The sequence below is a fragment of the Salvelinus namaycush genome, chromosome 2 (assembly GCF_016432855.1).
Source record: "Salvelinus namaycush isolate Seneca chromosome 2, SaNama_1.0, whole genome shotgun sequence".
NCBI classification, from domain to species: domain Eukaryota; kingdom Metazoa; phylum Chordata; class Actinopteri; order Salmoniformes; family Salmonidae; genus Salvelinus; species Salvelinus namaycush.
In genome coordinates, this window is record NC_052308.1 from 41,079,940 (window position 1) to 41,106,160 (window position 26,221).

Here is a 26,221-nt window from a genome sequence, read left to right on the forward strand (position 1 = left end):
TGCCGTTTTAACGGTTGAGAACATCTGCACTCGTCTGGCACATCTGTCCGTTCCCTGTTCGTCATTCCCGTTGCCTCCTGCACAGTGTTCAATGGAGCGAGGGAGCGAGGAGTATTCCATGAACACCAGTTGCACCCATGACCAGTGTCTATTACACTGTAATCCTTATACACCCCTCTCCCCTCTCCTTTCTCTATTCATCGCTCAGCTCTCCTCACTCCCGATCCCCCTCCATGCGGAGCCCAGGGACAGCAGATAATCACACATCTTCAATCCAGACTTATGTTACCAATGACCTGCATCCCTTATAACAGCTAGAATCAAAGAGAGAGAAAAAGTAGAAAGCGAGAGATCTCGTAAGTAAAAGCCAAATTGGATTTATACCAAAACATTGTACGACCCACCATATTTACACCTTACACACCCTGATTGATTAACATGTACACCAAAACCAGACATTTATACTTGCTTTATCAACTTCCAAAAAGCATTTGATTCTATTTGGCATACAGGACTGTTCTAAAAAGTTATTAAACGTGGGGCGGGGCTTTCGCTAGGTTTGCAGTATGAGCCCAGCGCTCTTCAATATTTACATCAACGATATGGCCACTATTCTAGAAAAATCCTCAGCCCCTGGTGTTAGCCTCCACAATTCAGTGGTTAAATGCCTGCTTTTCGCAGATGACCTGTGCCTTCCTGTCACCCACAGCATGTGGCCTACAGCAGAGCCTGGACCTGCTGGAGCAGTACTGCTAGACCTGGGCCCTGGCAGTAAACCCCCCCCAAAATTATGATTCTCCAGAGAAGATCTCAGGGAAATTGACCAAAGTTCTCAATTAGTACAAATTATAAAGAGTACTGCACACACTACAATTACTTTTAAAAATGGTCTTAACTGGACACAGTGAATGAACTGAGAGAGAAAGCACGCAGGGCATTCTATGCCATTGAAAACAAACTCAAATTGAAATACCTATTCAAATTTGGCTAAAACTAATTGAATTGCACTTTACGGCAGCGAGTTGTGAGGTCCACTTGCAAAATAAGATTTCACCCCATTGAAACCCTGCATGCAGAGTTCTGTAAGATTCTCATACATGTCCAGAGGAAAACTACAGCATGCAGGGCAGAGTTAGTCCAATATCCACTAATAATAAACACTCAAAAAGAGCAATTAAGTTTGGGAAACATCTAAAATACAGTGACCCCCTGTCATATCATTACCAAGCTCTGCAATGCCAAGAGCTGGGAAAAGAAAAGAGTCCCCTCATCCAGCTGGTCCTGGGGCTGAGTTCACAAACCTGTTACACTTACATACTGAAGCCTCAGGACCATTACACTGTCAAAACAAAACTGCAATACCTATTGGGAAACACAAGCACAAGGACACAGCAAAATGCAGTGCTATCTGGCCGTAAATCGACAGTACCCCAAGGCAAACTATTTGACCATGGTTACTGATCAAAGCCTTTGAAGACCTTGACAAAATATAGGCTCGATGAGCACAGCCTTGCCATTGAGAAGGGTAGACACAGGAAAACCTGGCTCCCTGTAGAGGAAAGGCTGTGCAACCACTGCACCACAGCATAACCCAAGACAGAGCTGCATTTCCTGACAAAATGTAAAAAAATATAAAAATTAGAGAGACAGAGGGAAGAGAGAGATGAGGCTATTAAGAAGGGTAAGAGGGCATTATTTTATATACATTTACAGCATTATCTTAATATTCAACCCATAATACTGTAATAATGTATGTCCCTTTGCCCTCAGAACAGCCTCAATTAGTCTGGGCGTGGCTGATGTTGACTCCAATGCTTTCCACAGTTGTGTCAAGTTGGCTGGATGTCCTTTGGGTGGTGGACCACTCTTGATACACACGGGAAACAGTTGAGCGTCAAAAACCCAACAGCGGTGCAATTCTGGACACAAACCGGTGCGCCTGGCACCTACTACCTTAACCCGTTCAAAGGCATTTAAATATTTTGTCTTGCCCATTCACCTTCTGAATGGCACACAATCCATGTCTCAATTGTCTCAAGGCTTAAAAATCCTTCTTTAACCTGTCTCCTCCCTTCATCTGCACTGATTGAAGTGGATTTAACAAGTGACATCAATAAGGGATCATAGCATTCCCCTGTATTCACCTGGTCAGCCTGTCATTGAATGAGCAGGTGTTATTAATGTTTTGTATACTCGGTGTGCATAAGGTATACCCTACTGGTTCTGACGCTACTGTTACTATGGTATTGCCATGGCTTGCATCAGTATCCTCTCTTCAGTGGGAGGTCCCCTAGCACTCGCCAACGTGCACTCTCCACCCCGGCACGCAAAGACGTCGATGGCATCAAGTTTGCTACCTAGAAATGATAAGGACACACATAAACACATGCACGTGCGCAAGCACACACACATTCACACACACCAAACGATGTCTGGATTGCCTATCTCTTCTCACCAGGCACCGATGAGGCACTGTTGTCTAGGTCCAGGTTATAATTAACCACCCTAGGATAAATATAGAACTTCAGAAACAACAACCTGACAGAAACACTCACATCACAGGCACACACACAAGTATGCACACACACTGAGAAGAGAGGATGAGAAGAAGGAGAAAAGAAAGATAAGGGATGATGGCTTGGATACAGGCATTGGTCATCATGGCTATGTAATTGGCTTCAGTGAATCACTAGGCCTGGGAGAGACGCTGGTCTTGCGGTTGTCTTTGACAAGCGTGACTCACAGCTGGGTACTGATTTATATCAGTAGACTAGGGATGGGCAACTTTGATGGGGATGGGGGCCACACAAAAATCTGAACTCATGAGGGGCCGCAGTGGCTCGCAGGTCTGTGTACCCACATCCATAACCACAAATGCTGTCAGAGCCGGCCCTAGCCTTTCAGGGGCCCTAAGTAACATTTTGTTAGTGGGCCCTCGAGCCCACCAACAATAGTCAGAAGGCCAGCATCCCAGAATCGCCTCTTCACTGTTAACATTGAGACTGGTGTTTTGCGGGTACTATTTAATGAAGCTGCCAGTTGAGGACTTGTGAGGCGTCTGTTTCTCAAACTAGACACTAATGTACTTGTCTTCTTGCTCAGTTGTGCACCGGGGCCTCCCACTTCTCTTTCTATTCTGGTTAGAGACAGTTTGCGCTGTTCTGTGAAGGGAGTAGTACACAGCATTGTACGAGATCTTCCGTTTCTTGGCAATTTCTCGCATGGAATAACCTTAATTTCTCAGAACAAGAATAGACTGACGAGTTTCAGAAGAAAGGTCTTTGTTTCTGGCCATTTTGAGCCTCTAATCGAACCCACAATTGCTGATGCTCCAGATACTCAACTTGTCGATAGAAGGCCAGTTGTATTGCTTCTTTAATTAGCACAACAGTTTCCTAACATAATTGCCAAAAGGTTTTCTATTGATCAATTAGCCTTTAAAAGTGATAAACTTGGATTAGCTATTACAATGTGCCATTAGAACACAGGAGTGATGGTTGCTGATAATGGGCCTCTCTACGCCTTTGTAGATATTCCATAAAAAATCTGCCGTTTCCAGCTACAATATTCATTTCCAATATTAACAATGTCTACTCTGTATTTCTGATCAATTTGATGTTATTTTAATGGACAAAAAATGTGCTTTTCTTTCAAAAACAAGGACATTTCTAAGTGACCCCAAACTTTTGAATGGTATTGTGTGTATATATGTATATATATATATATATATATATATATATATATATATATATATATATATATATGAATGTTTTATTATTATTTTCTTTAAAAAGTATCCTCTGGCCTACAAAAGGGGGACCTCTGCAGCATGAGGCCCACGAGCTACAAGTCACCCATCCCTGCATTAGACATTTTTTTGACTAGTATTACTGTTGTAATTTTTTTTAACCTCTTTGATATTTAATTGCAGTGTTGAGAGGTTGCAATTAAGCAGTTCATTGCACAGTTTACACCCCTCTGGGTCCTGTGCATATGATGAATAAACGTTGATTCGGTTGGAATTTTTGTACAAATATTGAATATGATTATTTTGAATATCATACCTGTTATACTATCTAATTGACTAGCTACTGTTTCTATAATAAAGGGTATTTTGCTGCAGTTCCTAGACCAAACTGTACAATATATAAATCATGCAAATCAACAACTGCCAAGTGGCGCCCTGTCGACTTCAATCTAAGTAATGGCTGTTGCTAGCTAGTATGAGCTGCCGTGCCATGGCCCTTATAGTGAATGAGTCACAACACAACACAAGAGGGAGTGTTATTCCCCTCAACACTGACTCTGGGGTGAGATCTGCCCCAGGTGTGTAGTGGATCCTGGTGAACATGCACACACACAAACACACACACACACACGGCTCATTGTCTCACCTGTGTGAGTGTGTGCAGGACCGGTTTTGCCACTGTGTGAGTTGAGCAACAGTTTGAGATCCCATACACCTGGACTTATTGTTTTGTCCTGGTGAGGCAGTTGACGCGATGAATTAAAGGACTAGAGAGCTGACTTTATCTAGCCAGGTCGTCCATTTGAGATTAAAACCTCTTTTGTTTTCTTCCTGTTGTTGTTTTGACCTTGATGATGTACAATAACAATTCAGACAAGATTTTATAGATAAAATAGCAGAGAAACCAGCTCTGAAACAATCAGTCAGGCTGTCAAGCTATAACAGCCAGTAGTGTTCTATGTCCTGGGACTAGAATTGCGTTGTTGTCCTTTGGTCTGTGTTTTTAATAGCTCTTTTAAAGATTGTGTTGTGTGACGTGTGTGTGTGTGTGTGTGTGTGTGTGTGTGTGTGTGTGTGTGTGTGTGTGTGTGTGTGTGTGTGTGTGTGTGTGTGTGTGTGTGTGTGTGTGTGTGTGTGTGTGTGTGTGTGGGCGTGTGTGTGTGTGGGCGTGTGCGTGTGTGTCTCAGCACTCCCCATCCCCAGTCTTTCCTTCCGGCTGGTGTGGAGTTGCTCTGATCACAGGCAGACTGCTAATGTGCTGACAGAAGGACCGAGAGCTGAAAGGGTTGTTATAGCTCAGACACACACTGGCCTCAGAGACAACTTGGCCAACTTGGTTTTATAATCAGAATATTAATGTACGACATGTTGGCTCTCTGCTCCAAGACAGTTAGGCTACATTCTAGTTAGAATACAAATGAGAATGTTGTTGTCGTGATTGGTATTTGGTGCAAGCATGGAAGCTAGTTTAGCAGCCACTGTCCTGCATAATGTCTCTATAGGCCTCCTGTGCTCTGTCGAACACTAGTTGGCTGCGGCCACTGCTCAATACTTCTGTCTCATACTGTATCTCCTTTTGCTCAGAGAGTAGTTCTCTGTATTGACCGTTGTTGACCGTTGTTGACTGTGTTCTCCCCACTGACTAACCGTCTACAGAGGCACAAGGTGTCCGGAGGTCTTTCACTAGGAAGACTAATTACCTTTAAGTCAACGATTGAGCAAATCAACGCTTTAGGTTTGCTTTACCTTCTACTGGTAAGGATGTATGCTGTGTACCACCGTGTGTGTTCTCACACTACTGCCTACTTACGGTGCCTCGTTAGGCACTCCCTGTCTCCCTATGTTGGACTGCTGCCAGCCAATACCGTGTACCAAGACGCGGTATTTCTCACATGCGTGCCGAATACTTAGGGATTTCTAGTTGAGGAGTTTGTCAGGTGGGACTTGAGGAAAGATAGAGCAGGCGAGAGGATGGGTTTCTCTCAGGACTTCCTGATTAGGGTTATTCCTTGTTGTCTTGGATTGCTGTGTTTGGGGTTTTTTGGGTTGCATGGTTTAAACCTCCACTGTAGTCAGGGACAATGGACCTTCGACATAGTGCTTTATCTATTAATATGTTCCTGTGTGTTATATTGTCTAATCTGTACTGTGTCGAAGACGACTGGGGTCATGTAGGACCAGTGAACACCTGTCCAATGTCTAGATGTAGCTGGCAGAATGTGTACTACTAGCCGCCACGTTTTGGACAAAGTGCATCGAAATAGATTGTTTGATGGCTCAACTTCCTTGCACCCCTTTAAGTGCACATCACACTTGTTTCCGCACACCTGTGCCCTCTTGGCTCAGTAACAGATCGTCGTTGTCTCATTCCTCTCAGTTGACTAGTGACGCAACATGATTGTGCACAATGAAGTTTTTACACACTTCTCTGAAGCTGATATGCCTCTACTGCCCTCATGTGGCAGATGAGAGAAATTACGGTGTTAACCCCGTTACGTTTACATGTTGCTGTGTAGATTAGAATGACCTGTGAGCTAGCTGACCAAGCACAGTGGCACCAGGGAAGAGAAAGGACATGAATGTATTTTCTCATTATTAACCAGTATTTCTTTCAGGATACCAGTGCTTGCAGGATATTTGTGGGTCCTTGAGTTTCACAGACATATTAGGCATACGCTGTAGGTCTCACTGCACCCATACCTCGCTCTAGGATCCTCACCCATCCCCTTGCCTACCTTTACCCTCTGGGTACCCCACCAATCAATGTGCTCTGACCTCTGAACTTTGACCTTTATAACCTTCTGACCCTTACCGATCTCTCCTCTCCTCCCTCTCACCCCGACCTGTGAGGACCCCTGAGCATAGCTGTCCTCCATTGTGCCTGTGTAGAGTTCCTCAGATGATCTTGTTTCATGTAGGTAGTATTCACCCTTTATTCACCCTTTCTCTTCACCTCCTCCCAACTGCATGGTTCCTCTGCTCACTGCATGGCGTTGGTGACTAACTGTTACAGAGTGACACACTGGATTCACCTTGTTGGTTTTACTGTCAAGCGTCTGTAGACGGAGTAACTGTTTTTAAACTGCGTGTTAACGGTCTTGTTTCGACATTGCAGCCAGCATTATAGGCAAGGCGCGATTGACCGATCTACAAATCGCCTCGCATCATGAACAACAACTTATTGTTACTTGTAGATCAGTCAGTCAGTCAGTCACAATTTACCCACAATGCATTACTGATTTGATCATTTGAACAAAGCCATTGACTGAGTTCTAAATGGCTTCATTGATATGACCATCCTTCACTGCTGCATTCTAAAGGCTGGATATTCACCACTAACCTGAGCTATTTTCTGACTGCTCTAAACTGGCTGTGGTTTGCATGCTCTAACTACTCACCAATATATCAGTCAATGAAACAGTTTGTGCAGTATTTGCTGATAACTGAAACTAAATACAGCTGTTTAATCATTCTCCAACATACTAGTAATACTGTGTAGGAAAGGTTTGTTGGCCATTGACAATTATTCAAGGCAACATTAAAATGCATGCATTTTTATATGCATGCGTTTGAGACCTGTGTGTGTGATTTTGCTTAAAATGCATGAAAGTGTGTGATGATGCTGCTGCTGATGGTGATGTTTCACGTGAGGAAGGCTCTGTCCAACGCTGTGTCTTCTCTCTGTCTGTTCCAGGTTTGGTACGAGGAAGAGGAGGAAGGTGAGATTAAGGGCACCGTTGTGTTCTGCCTGCAGGCTGAACACGCAGGAACACGCACCTACTACTTCAGCGCTGAGACTGCCGAGGAACAGGAGGAGTGGATCGACGCTATGAACGAGGCTGCACACGTCCAGATACAGCCTGCGCAGAGGTCTACACAAGCACACACACACACATGCATGTACGCACACACACGCGCACGCAAGCACGCTCGTACACACACTTTCTAACTCTGTCCCTTCCCCACAGGACCACCAACTCCGAGGCCACCACGCCCACAGCGGAACTCCATGGTAACACCTTGGTAACCAAAGGACCTGAACCACACACCCAGACACACACACACATCGAGGACAACGGCCAGACGACTGACCTCCTAGACCCAGAGCGCGGATCACGAGAACCCGCACATCACAAGGTCAACGGGGTCGCCATGGAAACGCCCCCTCCCTCCACCAGCCACTCAGAAAAGGAGGGGAGGATGGGGGGAGAGAGAGGGGAGAGGGGGGAGAGAGGAGTGCTTGGACCTGGGGGTGCACCCCATCACCAGCCCAATGGTTGGGGCCCCTACGGCCCCCCAAACCATGGAAACGGACCACCCCAGGGTAACGGGCGGCCACCCCTGGTACCTCCAGAGGGAGGGATGAGAGAGGGGAGGGAGGTGAGGGATCAGCCTGAGAATGTGGTGCTGAGACGGGGTTTCGTGCCACGGACAAACCCTGAGAGACAGGCCCAGAGGAAGAGCTCCATGACTCAGCTACAGCAGTGGGTCAACCAGCGCAGAGTCATAGCTGTACAGGAGGACTTGAACAGGTGAGAGAGACAGAGGTAGAGAGAGACAAAGAGGGGGGTATGGGAGAGAGAGAGAGAGGGCTGGAGAGAGAGAGAGGGGGCTGGAGATGGAGAGAGAGAGAGAGGGGGCTGGAGATGGAGAGAGAGAGAGAGAGAGAGAGAGAGAGACAGAGAGAGACAGAGAGAGACAGAGAGAGAGAAACAGTAACCAGTAACCTGGGGAAGGTTTTCTGTAGTGTTATCAATGTAAGAGTTCTAAACTTCCTTAATAAGCACAATGTCTTGAGTTAAGGCCAAATTGGATTTATGCCAAAATATCGCACAACTGATCATATTTACACCCTACACACCCTGATAGATAAACATTTCCATCAAAATAATACCAAAATATACGCTTGCTTTATCGATTTCCAAAAAGCATTTGATTCTATTTGGCATACAGGACTGTTCTACAAAGTTATTGAAAGTGGTGTAGGGGGTAAAACATATGACATAATTAAATCAATGTATACTGGCAATACGTGCAGCATTAAAATTGGTAAGAAAATAACAGAATTCTTTAACCAGGGGCGGGGCCTTCGCCAGGGTTGCAATCTGAGCCCTGCACTCTTCAATATTTACATTAACGAATTGGCCACTATTCTAGAAAAATCCTCAGCCCCTGGTGTTAGTCTCCACAATTCAGAAGTTAAATGCCAACTCTTCGCAGATGACCTATGCCTGCTGTCACCCACAGCACATGGCCTACAGCAGAGCCTGGACCTGCTAGAGCAGTACTGCCAGACCTGGGCCCTGGCAGTAAACCCCAAAAATACTAAAATAATGATTTTCCAGAGAAGATCCAGATCTCAGGGAATTAGACCAAAGTTCTCAATTGGTACAAAATATATAGAGTACTGTACACACTACAATTACTTAGGTTTAAAAATAAGCTCAACTGGACACCTTAATGAGGCAGTGAATGTACTGAGAGAGAAAGCACGCAGGGCATTCTACGCCATTAAAAAGCTAATTCAAATCGAAATACCTAAAATTTGGCTAAAACTAATTGAATATGTCATTGAACCAATTGCACTTTATGGCAGCGAGGTGTGGGGTCCACTTGCAAAACAAGATTTCATCAAATGGGACAAACACCCCATTGAAACCCTGCATGCAGAGTTCTGTAAGATTCTCCTACATGTCCAGAGGAAAACTACAAACAATGCATGCAGGGCAGAATTAGGCCAATATCCACTAATAATAAAAACTCAAAAAAGAGCAATTAAGTTTTAGAAACATCTCAAATACAGTGACCCCCTCTCATATCATTACCACGCCCTGCAATGCCAAGAGCTGAGCAAAGAAAAGAGTCCCCTCATCCAGCTGGTCCTGGGGCTGAGTTCACCTGTTCTACTAACACACTGAAGCCTCAGAACCAGAACATCCAATCAGAATAAACCAAATTACAACACAGTCAAAACAAAACTACATTGCTTATTGGGAAACACAAAGCAAAATGCAGTGCTATCTGGCCCTAAATCGATAGTACACCGTGGCTAACTATTTGACCATGATTACTGATCAAAACCTTAGAAAAACCTTGACAAAGTACAGGCTCAGTGAGCACAGCCTTGCCATTGAGAAGGGTAGACACAGGAAAACCTGGCTCCCTGTAGAGGAAAGGCTGTGCAACCACTGCACAACAGCAGAACCTGAGACAGAGCTGCATTTCCTGACAAAATGTAAAAAATATAAAACAATTAGAGAGTGTCATTTTCCCAAATTTGAAACCCTTATTCAAGGTTTCAAAGACCTCTCTGATGAGGATAGGCTACCCGTCCTGTTGGGGGAGGACGCAGAGAGCTGTGGGTTGGCAGCGCACTACATTGCTGCCTGCCATAAGTTGAGGGACAGTGTCTGACAGACCAATCAACCTGCACATGTACTCTACTGTATGCGTATTGTTATTGTTGAATGTATGGTTATTGTGACCCTTGGTTATTGTTGTTACTGTTGTCCTGTTGACAATTTTGATTCTCATTTATTTTTTTAAATATTTTTTTATATTGTAAATATCCAAAATAAGCGTTTGGCAATATGTACATTGTTACGTCATGCCAATAAAGCGAATGGAATTGAATTCAATTGAGAGAGAGGGGGAGAGAGAGAGGATGAATAAGAGAAAGTGAGATTAAGGGAGTGGTAGAGCGAAGGTGAGAGGAGCAAACACTTGTTTATATTTTTGTGTCTACAACTACATGCTTTCCCTTCAACCGTCTCTCTCTCGCTCTCTTCCCCCAGTCCATCTCATTACTACACAGTGAACCGTGGCGTACCAGCTGACTACTACAGCGTCTACAGTAGCGTGGGGGGCGGTCCGGGCTACGTGGAGGAGTACCCCATCTACCCTCCAGGCGTACGTCCTGACAGCATCTGCTCCGTGTCAGCCGTGGGCTACGACCGCGTGGGCCCCCCTCGCTGGACCAACGATGAGAAGAGACGCTCACTGCGGGACGGGCCCCTCTACGGACCCCCGCTCCCCCGAGACCCATACGGCCCCAAACCCAGCCCTGCATATTACGACCAGATGGATGCAGCCCAGACCGCCATGAGGCGTCTGTCCATCCAACCTAGGTCTAGGTCCGTTCCCAGGTCCCCCTCCTCGTCCATGGGTGGTCCCTACTCTCCCAGCCCCCATAGCTTTGCCTCGCCTATCTGCTCACCCTCGGCCCGGTTTGACAGAGGACCAGGCAGGCTACGGGAGGATGTGATCTATGCTGACCCCTCTGTGTATGGACTGAGGAGATCACTGAGCTCTCCCAAGGTGAGAGAGGGGAGAGGGTGTGTGTGTATTTGCGTGTGTGGTGGGGGAGAGGGTGTTGGTGTACAGTATGTGTGTATGTGGTGGGGGAGAGGGTGTGTGTGTGTGTGTGTGTGTGTGCGTGTGTGTGTGTGTGTGTGTGTGTGTGTGTGTGTGTGTGTGTGTGTGTGTGTGTGTGTGTGTGTGTGTGTGTGTGTGTGTGTGTGTGTGTGTGTGTGTTTCAGTCAGGAGTCAGCTGTTAATGGATGAAGATTTGTTTGTGTTGCTAGGCCAAAATCATAGTGATCCCAGAACATCCTGGTTATTTATCTTATTTCAGTATGATTACCCTGGAGACAGGAGGTCGCTAAGCCAAGGAATGTACCACTACAACTACCCTGCCTCCCCCTCTCTACACAGCAAAATGGTATGTCCTCCCACAGAATGTTACACTGTCAAGAGATACAGACCAATGAGTCCAATGTCAAGTTTGGGAGACACTTGGCTAGAGTACTCACACATACTTTCACACACCTACACACTCACTTGGCGGGGATAAGGTCCTCGGCAGCTACCTCTGCTTAAAATGTAACCAGCATCTAAAGGTATGCTATAGCTGTGCTTTCCTGTTGTATCTGGTTTGAGTTCTTATGTCTGTCCTCCCTGTCTCCACTATCTCGCTGTCTCTTTTTCTTTCATTCTTGGTCTCTCTCTTTCTTTATTTCTGTCTGTCACTCTCTCTCTCTCTCTCCCTCTTACACTCTCTCTGTCTGTCTCTGCGTCTGCTGGTGCCACTGGTGCTGCTGCTACTGGTTTCACTGGTGTCTCTGGTACTGGGTCTTGCACTGTCCTTGTCCTTTTCACTGTTGCTGCTTATGCTGCTCTATTAGGAGGACATTTTAGACCTGCAGCTCCAGAGAAACCTGGAGTACCTCGATCAACAGGTACGTACCGTAGGCATCTCTGGACACACCTCTACCCCTGCACAGGAACACACGCCAAAACAAAATCGTACCGTTTAATACATTCTACGTCCCACATTTCGTTGATTCAGTCAGTTTGTGCCCAGTGGGAAAGCTTTGTAACTTACTGAGTACAGAGAAGAAGTCGTGAGAAATTGAGAGGAGTGACATTCTGATCATCCGTAAACTGTTGGTTATATTAAACCCCATCGCATAGTGTGGTTGACAGCATTTGTGTTGACAATGTTTGCCACATTGTTTAGATGTATTGTCACGTGGAAGATTGTCCATGTTGTCAACTCTGCCACCTGTTAAACACCTGTTTCTCACGAACACAGTCCACATTCACTCCCACTGTCTTACCTTCTTTCCCCCGTCTCAATGTCACTGACTGCTTACACCTTATAACAATGACCAGTTCATAGTGCTACAGTATACACACTATTTCAGATCACTGTACCACAGTATTGGAACTATTTGTTGGACATTGCACACAAACAGAAATGTGTCTCTTCGATGTATCCAATTTCATTTTCAAATGTAAGTAATAAAAAATAAAAAAAACTAGTCAGGGATTATTACTGCTAGACGTCAGGCTCCTGTCATTACTGTGGCAACCAGGAGAATGATGGGCAGTGTGTTTTGCCCCAGGTGACCGGGAGAGATCACGTTATCGGCATGGTAACCAGAATGGTGGAGCGATCCTCCCCTAGAGCAAAGCTCTTCTCACAAGTAAGAGAGGAGAGAGTGTCCCAGAGAGACAGGCTTCAGCTAGACCCACAGCCCCCCAAAATAATGGTTTTCCAAATGATTTTCCACCTAAAGCCTTTGAACTTTTCATATAAGTAACCAAGTAAAGAATAATGTTTCTAACCATGACCCAGTCATATGCCATAACCCAAAGGAAAGCAGTTCCAACCCACTATTTGTAAAACACTACTCCACAAAGACTCCCACACCCTCACACTATCCCCCTCCTCAAAGACGAATAATAAGACACATGTATCTATGCAATAAGACCAGTAAATGCACTTGCCTTGTAGCCACAGGCTTTCTGCTTTCAGTGTAACTAAGCTTGTGCTTGTGCTCTTTCCATAGAGGTCAGCTACTGCCCCCTTCAGGGCTTTTCTAGTCACCAGTGATTTAGGCTAGGAGGCTCAGCTGTTGTCTAGACAGAATCAAGGTGAAGGATTCCCCCCTGACTCCACAGTCTCCCCCAAGGTCTATACAGCCAAGCCTAAGCCTGCCTCTCCCTCCTCTCTCCAGTACCCTACTCTAGCATGTGGATGTTAGACGCTAGGCTCTCTTCTAGCTTTCGGTTCCTTTGTCCAACCAATTCGATGGCGATTTTAGTTATCCATTTTGCTTCACCGTGCAGTGTTGTATGTGTCTTTGTTAAGTTCCTTTGTTTTTCCATCTGTGTTCTATGTCATATCCTGTCTTGTGCTGTAGCCTTATTGTGTCTTGTTGCTTCACAACAACCGGCCCTCTTCTGCGTGCCCCTCTGTCTTCACTGCGATGTCATATCCTCCTTCACATACTATCCAATCACAGTGCTCCATAAGGACATGGACAACCTGGATATGACCTTTGATCTTTTGACAGAGGGGTTTAGCATTCCAGCTCACCCTGTCGGCTCTTACTGCTCGATGCTGTAAACATCACAGTTTTATTTATGCTTTTTTAAAGTTATTGATTTGTTATTATTATGATCTTATGTGTCTAGTATATCAGTATTAATAGTGATTCAATATAAATTGTCCTGTGCAGTAGTGATGTCATATGTACAGTATGTACTATGCACATCGTATGGTACAGTGTTTTACACTTATTCTGTTTGGTTCTACGCTATTGATAAAGTGTTGTGTTCAGCCACATGGATCTGGGCCATTCCAATTGCTCACTCTGGCTGCGAGTTGTTTTTCAAACCCTTGATCTATGAAGAATTTGTTTGAATAGGGTTCTGGTTGATATGATGTAAGTATTAAGAATGAGTCCTGCCTCTGTTTTCCCAGGTGCCTCCGTTCCATGACCCATACAGGGAGCTTCACCCCACACTGAAACTCAATGAGATTGAGACCAGCGTAAGGCCACATCCCTCCATCTAACCATCCTCTCTCCTCCTCTCTTTAACAATCCACCTTCAGAAACCATCCTCTCCCCTGCAAACACACTTCCTCCAATGTCTCTCCCTCTCTCTCGTTCTCTTTCTCTCTCTCTCCTCTGCTAGAAACTCTTGGGTCGTCTGTGTGAGCAGAACAGGTTTCTAAAGGACCAGGAGGCAGTTGTTCACAGGCTGAGAATGGACAAGGTACTGTACGAAATACAAAGTTGCTAAATAAATTAAATATAAAAGACCACCCCTAGGTAAAGACCTAGCGTTCCTCTTCCCCTGTCCTAACCTTAACCATTATCAAGTGACAATGCAAAACTGACCCAAGGTCAACATCTAAGGGCAACGTCACCCTACTCCCCAACCATTGTCTGACATGTCCCCTGTTACCTGCTGTTCCCAGGACAGCCTAGAGGGAGCGCTGGTGGCCACACATCAGGAGATGGAGCTGTACCGGGGTCAGCCGTTGGTTGCAGACAAACTACAGCTGAAGAAGGAGACACTGCAGAACCAGCTCATCAACATCAGAGGAGAACTCTCCCAGGCATCCAGCGTAAGACACATACAGGAGATTATAGCAATCTATGATAATCCATAGTGATCCATTATATGTACTGTAATCTAAATTTGATGAGTAAATCAAGGAGATCCTTTCAAGGTATCCTGTGAAAGAGACATGGAGCATAACCCATTTCTCTAAATCTAAAATATGATAATCTATTTGTAATCTATAACATCTGATCACCATCAGATGACAACTCTCCTACTCCAATGTGATAGATACTGTATAGTCAATGGATTCAACATACAGTCAGGGTTTTTCACGCATAGGAAACAAACGCATGTGCCCACCACCTAAGCCCCTTTTTGATCTAGGAAAAACCTTCATAGTTCCAGGTCCTGAGTGTCTGCTCTATCCCCTGCTGTCCCCAGGCTCTGACCACCACACGGATGGAGTTTGAAGCTCTGGAGGACGAGGTCAATGCTATCCATGGGGACCTGTGGGAGCAGCTCAATGCAGGCGGGCAGGTACACGGACACCCTCTCTCCATCAGGACCCCACACTGGTCATCTACTCTGTGATCCACCTAAATCTTCAGCGTTTTTCTTGTGGCGTGTTTTTAGCCAGTCACCAATTGAACACTGAATTTGAAGCCTAGAAATGAAATGACTAGAATGGAACTGATCCTATAATCACCTGCTCATAAACCCACCTGTATGGTTCCATTCTAGCTTCTAGGGCTTTTCTTTGGCTGTTTTCCAGTTACCACAGTGTTATCCTAGGTTGCTAATAGCTGAGCGGAAACCTTCCTTCTAATCAATAATTTAAAAAGCATATGAATCGCTCATCAATAAGAAATGAACACAATAAAAATGTTCATCATGTCCTATTTATCATTGTGTAGTCAACCTGCCCCATTAAACACCTGACTCTCCCTCCTTTCCATGGAATGTAACCTGGCTCATGGTGGTGAACTGAGAAGAGACTGCCTATAAGAGTGCAGTGTCTGTGACCCACTCACTAACACTAACACACGTATTCACTAGGAACAAAATGGACGCAAACGGGCCGAAACTGGGAGAGAGTATCTGAACTTGTCCAATAAAAATGTATGTTTTCATTTTCTGTTGCAAAATGTTTTGCTACAGTGCGCACTAATCAATGCAACCCTGTTGTTTTCAAAAGACACTAAGGCTACCTGGTGTCTCTCTCTCACACTACTCTGGTCTTATAACTGAGCCACCGACTGTAACTCCTGCATCACTCACTAACTTGTTTTCTAACAGAAGACTTTATAATAACAAAAATAAGTTATTAACAAGCTATTATTCAGTAGTATACTTAAAATGTTATTCCCTAACATTTTCCTCTCCTCTATCCTTCTCGTATCACCTTTCCTTCCCTCGTCTTCTTTCCACCCCCTACTCTCCTTGGTCAGAGTGAGATGGTCCATAGACACATTCAGAAGGAGTTCTGGAGAGTTCAGGAAGTGTGGGAGGGACTCCACAAGAGCAACCTTTCCAGAGGCACAGACACAGCCAAACACAGGGGTACGCATCACCTCACAACAACATAACATACACTATAGTCTTACACACATATAGTAATTGCCACTCCAACACAAGATGATTTTGGAATAAATTAATAAATATGAGTATTTGGATGAACAGTATGCTACATGCATATCTAACTCCCTTCTCTCTTTTTTTGTATCAATCTCTCCTCTCTTTTTTTGATTACGCAATTCTCTTTCTTGTCCTTTCCTCTCCTCTTCTCTCATGTCCCCCATCTCCCTTTTCCCTCTCTCCCACAGTGGCCAGTGGGGCATCAGGTTCCTTTAGCACCAATAGTCCTGCCAGTCCCCTGAGTTCAGTAAGCCTCACCAGTCCACTCAGCCCCTTCTCCCCAGTGCCCGGCTCCCAGGTTTCCCCCACCAAACAGCTGGGTCCGGAGGTAAGCACCAGCCCTTCCTACCACCCACGCAACTACCCAAACACCAGCCTGGGTCTCCACCTGTGTCGTCAACCTAACACCCACCTGAGTCCTCAACCTAACACCCAGCCAGATCAAAGTGTTCAACTAGGTCCTGAATCCAACACCCAACTAGGTGCTGATCCAAATAGACTAGTGTCTGAGCCAAAAACTCACCCGGGTCCTCAACTTAACATCCACCTTGGTCCTGACCCAAACACAAAATACCCTCATATACACTCTTTACCTCACACCCAGTCCAGGTCTCTCAGTCCTGAAACACAGTACCAAATCCTGTACTTAGCCACCCAGTCCCGTCCCAAACTTAAATCCCTACTTAACACCCAAACAAGTTCTGAGCCAAATAGACACCCTGGTCTTGAACCAAATGTCCACCCTGGTCCTGGACCAAACTCCCACCCTTGCACTAGGCAAGCCAACCAGCTAGCCCCTGTAGAGAGTACAGACACCCAGCAACATGCACAACCATACACCTCCCAAGCCAACCAGCATGACCTTAGAGACACCGAAGACACCCAACCAAACACCAGCCCCAACCCCAACCCCACCCACAGCACCAGCCAAGTCAATCAGCCTGCCAATATGGACAGTACACATCTAGATCCACACAGCCACCGAGCCAGCTCTGGAGTTCCACTCCTCCATGTAGACAGCCATAGCTTTACCCACTCACCCACCCACCCTGCCAAACTAGCCAATCAGCAAGCACCTACTGGCAGTAACCCCAGCCACCAACACACCCAGCTAGCCAATGAGCTTTCCCCTCAGCCGAAACAGCAAGCCATTGGCTACAGGAAAGATGTTCTCCCAGACCCACCTTCCTACCGAGCTAGCTACCCTGCCTTCCTCAGATATCCACCTCAGCGCACCCACCTGACTGTCCCTGAGACCCAGTACTCGTCTTCCCGCCAAAACTCCTGTCTGGTTAGCCAACTAGCCTGTAGCCATACTCCAGATCCACATAAACACTCCCTACCACCTCACCCCAGGTCCAGAGTTCTCAGTACTGAAACACAGTACCGGGTACTCTGCTTAGCCACTCAGTCCCGAGAACAATCCCTAGGACGATCCCGCTCAGGTACCCGCACTCGCCCACTCACCTTCCCCAACAACCAGCTAGATGTTAGCGACGGTGCTTACCCTACACCCCACACCCCGATACCACCACACACCCATCCAAACAACAGGCCTTAGGTCAGAGTGTACAGGAAGACCCATCTATAGACCTGGCGGACTGTACGGTGCCACAACTGCAGCAGTTGTAGCCCACACCAGACAGACTTGACACAACAACAGTTATAATGTGATGTTGTACTATGTTATGATGATGCAGCTTAAATTACTGTGTATTGCCAATAGTAAAAAGCAAAGCTGGGGGTTTGAAACAGAATGTGTTATGCTTTCTGGGGAAAAGTTGAGGCTGAAGGTGACTAATGGTCCTAGTCAGTTAATTAATAAAGTTAAAGTTCCGTGTCCAGCAGGCTCAGGGAATCCTCACTGAAGGACATTCCCAGGAAAAAGGAAAGTCAGGAGTTTGCAACCTGCATAACACATAGTTAAATCATTCTATAAAGTGCCATTTCAACATCAATGACTTCTTTCACTGCCGGGAAAAAAAACTCGCTCTGAAGTTCGTGCAGCGCTGTTATTGACCAGGGCGCACGTACACATTTTCCTTTCATCTCAAATCTAAAGAGCATGACCTGGTTAGGACAGCCAGACTGCCTGCATGTGTGTCCACCAGGCAACAGAGAGCCTTCACATCTCTCCTGATCCACTTTGCTATGATTCAGTTAGAGGAAGTTAGGATGACAGGTTATTTCAAGTGTTCTGCGTAATCCCCGGCCAACTACACAGACACACATTATTTATACAAACATAATTGGGAGGTGGAGCGGAAATGTGGCAATGTGGAAATGTTCTCCTGTTTCTTCACCGCGTCACTCACTATGTAGAACATGGCACTCAGTGGTGTAGGTCTGTGGGATACACAAAGTGCCAGGCAGACCGTCCGTTCAGTTCCGCACCTCTGACCAATCAGGGAGTTGTGTTTTCATCCATCGTATCTGTGGTTGGATGGCCGTGTGATATAGTCCTGATGTACAGCATAATGTAGTAACAGCTTACAAAAGTTTAGCTTCGTATAGCTCCGCTGGGGCTCCCCCTCCCAACTCCAGTCCTTCAGGGTCAAAGTGTCTGCTGGTCTTCTTTCCTCTATGGTGCTTAATCAATCAATAGATTCATTAATTGATAACAAGGAATATGATAGGCCAAGAAATCCCCTCGGCGGGTTTCCCAGGTCCATGTCAGCTGATTGATTAAAAGTGAGGGATGTAGTTCAGACGATACTGAGGCACTGGGGACGGATCCTCCTGTTTTAGTATAAAACCCTGAAGCCTGTAGTGCTCTGCCTTCCTCTGGCTCTCAGCCAACTCTCTCTTTCTCTCTGTCGGGAATGGAGTTCATAATGCCGCTGAAATGTAAGTTATAGTGCGGAAAGAGCAGACAACAGCAGTTGATTTTGTGAATCATATAATCCTACGTGTCATCTGTGTTGCGTAATGACTGTAACTGTTTACAGTGTCTGTCGAAAATGCTGGTGCTACTTTCTATCTTTGTTTTTCCAATTCAGCAGCAATCAGTGGTCTGTATCAGTACTACTAATATGATTAGAATGCATCAGTGTGTGCATTCACGCTAGCTCTCAGTCCAGGCATCTCATTGGATACCTGTGACCCTTCACCCCTGAAGTTCTTGGGGTCGGGGCTCCATTCCTCAAATCGTCCCATGATCCTCTCTGCTCTGCACTCTGCCTGGCTTTTGTCACTCCTCCTGATGCACAGCGCTCTCTCTTCCTCCTCCTCCCTTCCTCCTCCATCCTTCCTTCCTTCCTTCCCTCTCTTCCTCTCCTTCTCCTTCCCTCCTTCTCGTGGCTGTAGGACATTGGCCCGCCACGGCCACCACTTCCCAAATCCTACTGCCCCCTGGAATTGCCCCCCTCCATCCCCCCTCTGCCATTCGACAGCTCCGCTTGGCCACGCAGCCTGGGCCTGGAGGAAGGTTACCTTGACGACGAAGAGTCCCACGGCAGAAAGGTATTTGGTGACGGGAGGGTGGGAGGGAGTTACCATCCCTGCCATGCCCCCTGGCCACGCCCCCTGGCCACGCCCCCAAGCAGGTATATGTCCATAACCACTGATTCAGGGACAGATTTATTTTCATACCCCTACTGGGTAAAGTAAGGATACGCTGTAGAATAAACTGATCCTAGATCTGTGGTTAAGGCAACTTCTACCTCAAGCGCAGTTGTTACCTGTCCTTGAAGCCATCACTGTCTTCCCCAAAACGCTCCCGAACTCCTAAAGCTTTTTCATTCTTCATCACCCAATCCCTCCACCATACACTCTCACACCTCTCCGTCTGTTCTAGTGCTTCACTACTCATGGCTCTTATTCCACCATCTCTTCCTTCTTTCTCTCGCTCTCCATCTCGGCCTGTATCCGCTCTCCAAAAGCACCAGCACTAGAAATGATTATTCTCCTCAGTGACACTGGTCTCACCTTAGTATGCTCTTACACATTGGACAACAGCTGTCAATCAATCACTTTCTATGGTTGATACTGCAAACTCTTCATACATTTAACAGCACAATTGGTTCCTGTGTGGCCAACAATATATTCGTCAGTAGACCAGTAATTAATCAAACAAGTTCTAAAGCAACAATATCAAACAAAAATGAAAACACAATGCAGTGTTTTAAATATAATCTAACAATTCAATCTAGTGTACTGGGTGCTTCTGAATGCTACGGCTAAGCTAAGGGCGAGTTGCAGGTTCCCATAGGAACGCTAAGGTTGTGGTTTCTTTACCATGTTGTCTGTGTGTCAGTTGGTGTAGTGATGTGGTAGTAATGTGACTGTGCTAGTCCCTGTGCTAGTGGTGTGTCTGTGCTGTAGTGTGTAGACCGTACGCTTCCGCTTATGCCGGATCTATTTCCAACCATTGAGCTCTGGAATCTGCCACTATATCTGTCAATAACCCCATCATTGCTGTCCACACTAATGCATATTATGTAATGCATTCTGTGTTTGTGTAACCATATGGCTAATGGCTACCTGCGTAGCTGGGTATGATGCTATTGCCTGAACAGTTCCAACACTCTCCTGGTGTGTAAAGCTCTTACTTTTGATCGGGTGATGATTCATTAGCTCCTCCTCGTGTTCTGTGTTGCAGCAAAAGTATGGTTACCGACAGGATGTGTCGCCGGGAGAACGGACCAATAGCAACGAAGCTCAGGAGCTGGATCAGGATCGACAGGCCAACATGAATAAAGGTACAGGAAGCAATGGAGCCTGAGTAAGGAAGTTCTGGTTTGTCAGTCTGCATAGGCAGCAATGATTCACACATTGTAGTCTACTGCTTGTGGCCTTTGTGGGTAAACGTGTAATACTACCTTGCATTTAAACTAGCAGAGTTATACAATCTCTATGGCGACAACAAGGGGAGTTCTATCTCAGTTCACTAAACCTGTACTGGAGCTACTGTGAATTTTTTTATTAATATTACATATGACTTCTTTCGCAAATGCGTTTCTGATCTAATCCCCAACTGTTCGATAATGCTAAACATAAAAACTAGAAGGCTCCCCACAGACTCGGAATGAAATCCACTTCAAATGTCAAACCAAATCTAATAGAAGATTAAATAACATCATAATCAAGTATATATTACTGCTAGCACAAAAATACAATTAGATTACTAATACGGTCCTCATGACTAGCTGTAACTTATAAAAGCCAATTGTTTACAGAATAATAGATTGGATTGTAGCCCCCATGACTCATCCTCTGTGTGGATGTGTCCCAAATGTCATCCTATTCCCTACATAGCGCACTACTTTTGACCAGAGACTATATAGGAAATAGGGTGCCATTTGGGATGCACAATGTCATCCTCTGACATGCTGTTTGTCTGTCCCCTGACCAGTGGGGATTGTTCCTCCCAGAACTAAGTCTCCCATGGAGGACCAGGGCCACTCCTACGACCATGGAATCACCCGACGCAACGGAAAGGTGCCCAATGGAATCTCCAGGGTAGGCAGCATGCCGGAGAGGGCATTATGGAACTCAGGAAGCTTACATGCTATGTGGATGATATGATATGATCAATAGACATGATGTATTGTAACTATATTATGATATTTTACCGATTGATGTTGGCTTTATGTTGTGGGCCTACGTCTGGTGTATTGAAGGGTGCAATCAAATTGATCCTTTAAAGATCATGACATTTGATGTTATATTCCATTGTCATTCCCTCCATCATAATTTCCATGTCATTCCTGCGTCACAGGAGCGCCCGAAGAGTGCAGTGTTCCCTGCTGAGGTGAAGTCCAAGATGAGCATTGAGGAGCAGAACGAGCGTATCCGTAGGAACCAGAGCAGCTCTGTCAGGGACAAGAGACGCAGCCTGAACCTGGGTAGCCAGGCAGGCAACAACTACAGAGTGGTAGGCTCTCATAACTATTTACATATACATACTGTATACATTGATAGCCAGCCACCAAGAATATGTACTGCACGTTGAAATGTAACTTGAGTAGGATCCAATATATTGTTCTGGCTAGAGGTATTCTCGGGTCTAAAAAGTTGGACCCGGCCACGGACAGACCTGAGGACAATTCAGACCCGGACCTGAACGGACCCGGTATTTTTTTTAAGGGGGATCTGGACCCGAACGGACCCGAGAACCATCAAACCTGGACCTGAATGGACCCGACGACAACCAGACCTAGACCTGAGTGACAAAAAAAATATGTTTTTCAGCCAATTTGCTCTTCTGATTTATGAATAGGTTTTTATATGTTGGCTAGGCCTTCTAAATGACAATAAATTCACCTTATTAGTGTAAAATAAATATGCAATAGGCCATGCCGAGCTGTGGTCAGGTACATTCAGTTCCACACGGGTCTATCAGCTGTAGTTGCATAGACCCGAAACCCGATGAAAATCCAACAGGATCCGATCCAGACCAGAGGAAAAGTTAGAATTTTGGACCCCGACCTGCTCGTGTCCCGGGTCGGATCTCGGGTATTTGGGTTTGGGTGGACCTATGAAGACCTCTAGTTCTGGCCCCTTGGCTGTCTCTCCTGCCATGATGATTGGCTGAGCCTTTGGTACGGCCTCCCAGTCTCTTTCCTAAATGTTTATCTCTGCGCGTGTCCAGGTGAAGCGGAGGCTAACAGCCCATGAGGTGGACATCAAGGACCTGGAGGCTGCAGTACGGGGCGGGGGTTTGCAGGAATCACCCCGGGAGGAGATTGCTCGCCTCAGACGGTTACAGATGGAACCTGACTACTACGACCTGGACATCAGCAAAGAGGTGAGACACACTCTGGAAACCAAAACAGTGTGAAAAAATCCTTATGTGACTATGATCCAGTCGTGAAATGATATCCCAGCAAATATGACCCCATTGGCCCCATGTGTGTATTTGGTGGGGAAGGTGGGCAGGGGTTAGCCCACACAAAGTACTCACCAAGCACGCACCAGCCCAACACGGTCTAGCCCAGAATTGGCTAGCCCACACCAAACCTAGCACAGGCTAGCCCACACCAAGCCCAGCCCGGGCTAGCCCACACCAAGCCCAGCACGGGCTAGCCCACACCAAGCCCAGCACGGGCTAGCCCACTACTTAATAATGTAGAGGTGGGGGATAATTTGAATATTTAGGGACATGGTTTGCAAATACCCCAATTCATGTTGTTTAGTTAAAAAATGAATCAAGATAAAAATTGCTGACACCATTCAAACCAATCAGAGTTTGTAATTTTAAAGCCAATTGTCTCAGTCTTTTTTTCAGCTAGAACCTTATAGTTCCAAGGTGACTGTAACGTTGTGTGAAGGATTGGGCGACAGGCGCAGGAATGGGTAATATGGGTTTTTATTGCCCCAAATTACATTGTGCCATGCATGGGGACAAAGACCAAACAAACACGTATACAAAACACAGGGTTGAAACCCAAACAACAGTGCGCGGAGTACCTCGAATACATACATGGGACGAGAACCGAAAACACAAGAGCACAATGATACACCACAGGACGAGACCTGTAATCATATATGCACAATTTGCATGGCACAAAAGCCAAAACAACACAGCACAGGTACTCACAGGCACAACGGACATGGAAACAATAATCGACAGCCCAATGATAAAACAAAGGTCACATTTATACAAATACAATCAGTGAGGAATATGAACCAGGTGTGCGTAATGACACAGTTCAGTGCCTAGAGGCCGGTGACGTAGACCTCCGAAACTGGTGCACGGAATGAGCAAGAGTACCGGAGGGATCCGTGACAGTGACACTTTATTTTTGTGCAACCATTACTGAGAGTGCCATTCCAATTTAAGTGTTCTGTTGTATAATGTAAAAAAATAAAAATAAAAAATCCCCATTTTCGTGATATCCAATTACGATCTTGTCTCATCGCTGCAACTCCCCAACGGGCTTTGGAGAGGCAAAGGTTGAGTCATATGTCCTCCGAAACATGACCCGCCTAACCGCGCTTCTTAACACCTTCCCACTTAACTCAGAAGCCACCCGCACCAATGTGTCGGAGGAAATCAATCAAGCCTTGAAGCAAACCCAGGTTTGCTGCGATGCAGTGCCTTAGACCGCTGCGCCACTCGGGAGGCTATGTAATATTTTTTTATCTTGTTTAATGCCAATGATAAAGTCCGTACAGTTGACATATTAGGAACTTTAATTTTCTCTTGTAAAAATAATAACACACAATACTGGTCAAAAGTTTGGACACACCTACTCATTCCAGGGTTTTTCTTTATTTTTACAATTTTTTATTTGAGATTCTTCAAAGTGGCCGCTCTTTTCCTTGATAACAGCTTTGCACACTCTTGGTATCCTCTCAACCAGCTTCATGAGGTAAACACCTGGAATGCATTTCAATTCACCTTTTCACACGTACCAACAAATGGGTGAGATCATTCTACAGTGGTCCCTGGAGTGTATGCTCAAACCGGTTTGATAAGAATGCTTATTTAGAACATCCAGTTTCGATTGATGCAACAGGCAGCATTTGAGCTAGCCACACAGTATTTTCACAGAAACATTTTGCACAAACACAGTCCTTACAAAGTTATGTCCTTAATGTGACGAGTTGATTTTTGGATGCAATATTCAGACATTCACAGAAGTAGCAACATCATACACAATCATTCAAACCGGAAAATGTAAGCTACATTAGTCCTAGCGCTAACTGAGGAAATTGTAACAATACAGAGGCGGATGCAAGATGCAAGCAACGATGGTTTAATGAATACAGTTTACAGCAGCAACAGGACAGACAGACTGTACTCAGACGGAATCCGACCCAGGGACTACGGCGCATATACCGCAGATAGCGTGCTGAGAAATCCAGGGGAATGTGTCCGGATGGGTAGGAAGAAGCACAGAAGATAATCCACACAAGGGCGGTGAGAGAAATAGCCCAGACACACGACACAACCTCAGGGAAGTAACAATGATCTGACAACAAGAAACACTGGTTACAGAACATATAAAGGGAAGATAAGTGATTCCAGCTGGCGCAGACAATCAGGCCGAGATTGGGAACCACGCCCACACAAACACGGGAGAGAGAGAGAGAGAGAGAGAGAGAGAGAGAGAGAGAGAGAGAGAGAGAGAGAGAGAAAGAGAGAGAGAGAGAGAGAGAGAGGCAGTGGATACATGAACCGTGACAATACCCCCCCCCCCTAGGAACGCCTCTTGGCGTTCCCAGGCGAATCTACCTGTCGATTGAAATCATCGATAAGGGAGTGATCCAGAATGTCCCTAGCAGGTACCCAACTTCTCTCCTCCGGACCGTAACCCTCCCAGTCCACCAGGTACTGGATGCCGCGTCCCCTCCTTCTAGAGTCCAAAATACGATTGACCGAAAAGGTGGGTTCCCCATCAACAAGTCGTGGCGGCGGGGGAACCGGGACCGGCGGGTTAATGCGTGCCTGAAACACAGGTTTTATTTTAGACACATGAAATGTAGGATGAATTCTCCTATACGCCGGAGGAAGCTTGAGCCGGACCGCCACCGGACTAATGATCCTGGTGACTTTGAACGGGCCGATAAATTTGGGGGCAAGCTTGTTCGAAACGGATCTGAGTGGAATGTTCTTAGTAGAAAGCCACACTCCTTGGCCAACGACGTATACCGGAGGCTTCGACCGGCGGCGATCGGCCTTAGCCTTGGTGCGCGCCCCCACCCGGAGAAGAGTCTCACGGGCTCTGCTCCATGCGTGACGGCACCTCTGGATGAAAGCGTGAGCGGAGGGAACAGTGACCTCGGACTCCGTACTGGGAAAGATAGGTGGCTGGTAACCTAAACTACACTCAAACGGAGAGAGACCCGTGGCTGCTACTGGCAACGAATTGTGAGCGTACTCAACCATAGAGAGTTGTTGACTCCAGGAAGAGGGATTCTTAGAAACCAAACATCGCAACACTCTCTCCAAATCTTGGTTGGCCCTCTCCGCTTGACCGTTGCTCTGGGGATGAAACCCTGAAGACAGACTGACACTCGCTCCCAGTAACC

General features: G+C 46.0%; 1 protein-coding gene across 11 annotated transcripts in view; it reads left to right on the plus strand.

Annotated features, from left to right (window-relative positions):
- plekha6 (pleckstrin homology domain containing, family A member 6) overlaps nt 1–26,221 on the plus strand; it is a 129,448-nt gene that overhangs the window by 78,776 nt on the left and 24,451 nt on the right. For 6 of the 11 annotated variants that reach the window (XM_039013126.1, XM_039013116.1, XM_039013056.1 and 3 more), the window contains 15 exons: nt 7,443–7,618; nt 7,717–8,280; nt 10,543–11,065; nt 11,382–11,468; nt 11,932–11,985; nt 14,019–14,087; nt 14,234–14,314; nt 14,520–14,669; nt 15,050–15,145; nt 16,057–16,168; nt 16,432–16,571; nt 20,844–20,943; nt 21,597–21,703; nt 21,963–22,118; nt 22,836–22,991. In XM_039013126.1, coding sequence (XP_038869054.1) covers nt 7,443–7,618; nt 7,717–8,280; nt 10,543–11,065; nt 11,382–11,468; nt 11,932–11,985; nt 14,019–14,087; nt 14,234–14,314; nt 14,520–14,669; nt 15,050–15,145; nt 16,057–16,168; nt 16,432–16,571; nt 20,844–20,943; nt 21,597–21,703; nt 21,963–22,118; nt 22,836–22,991 — 2,571 coding nt within the window. Of the gene's footprint in view, nt 1–6,598; nt 6,663–7,442; nt 7,619–7,716; nt 8,281–10,542; nt 11,066–11,381; nt 11,469–11,931; nt 11,986–14,018; nt 14,088–14,233; nt 14,315–14,519; nt 14,670–15,049; nt 15,146–16,056; nt 16,169–16,431; nt 16,572–20,843; nt 20,944–21,596; nt 21,704–21,962; nt 22,119–22,835; nt 22,992–26,221 lie in introns of all 11 variants that reach the window. The other 5 variants (XM_039013073.1, XM_039013135.1, XM_039013143.1 and 2 more) reach the window with 3 other exon arrangements.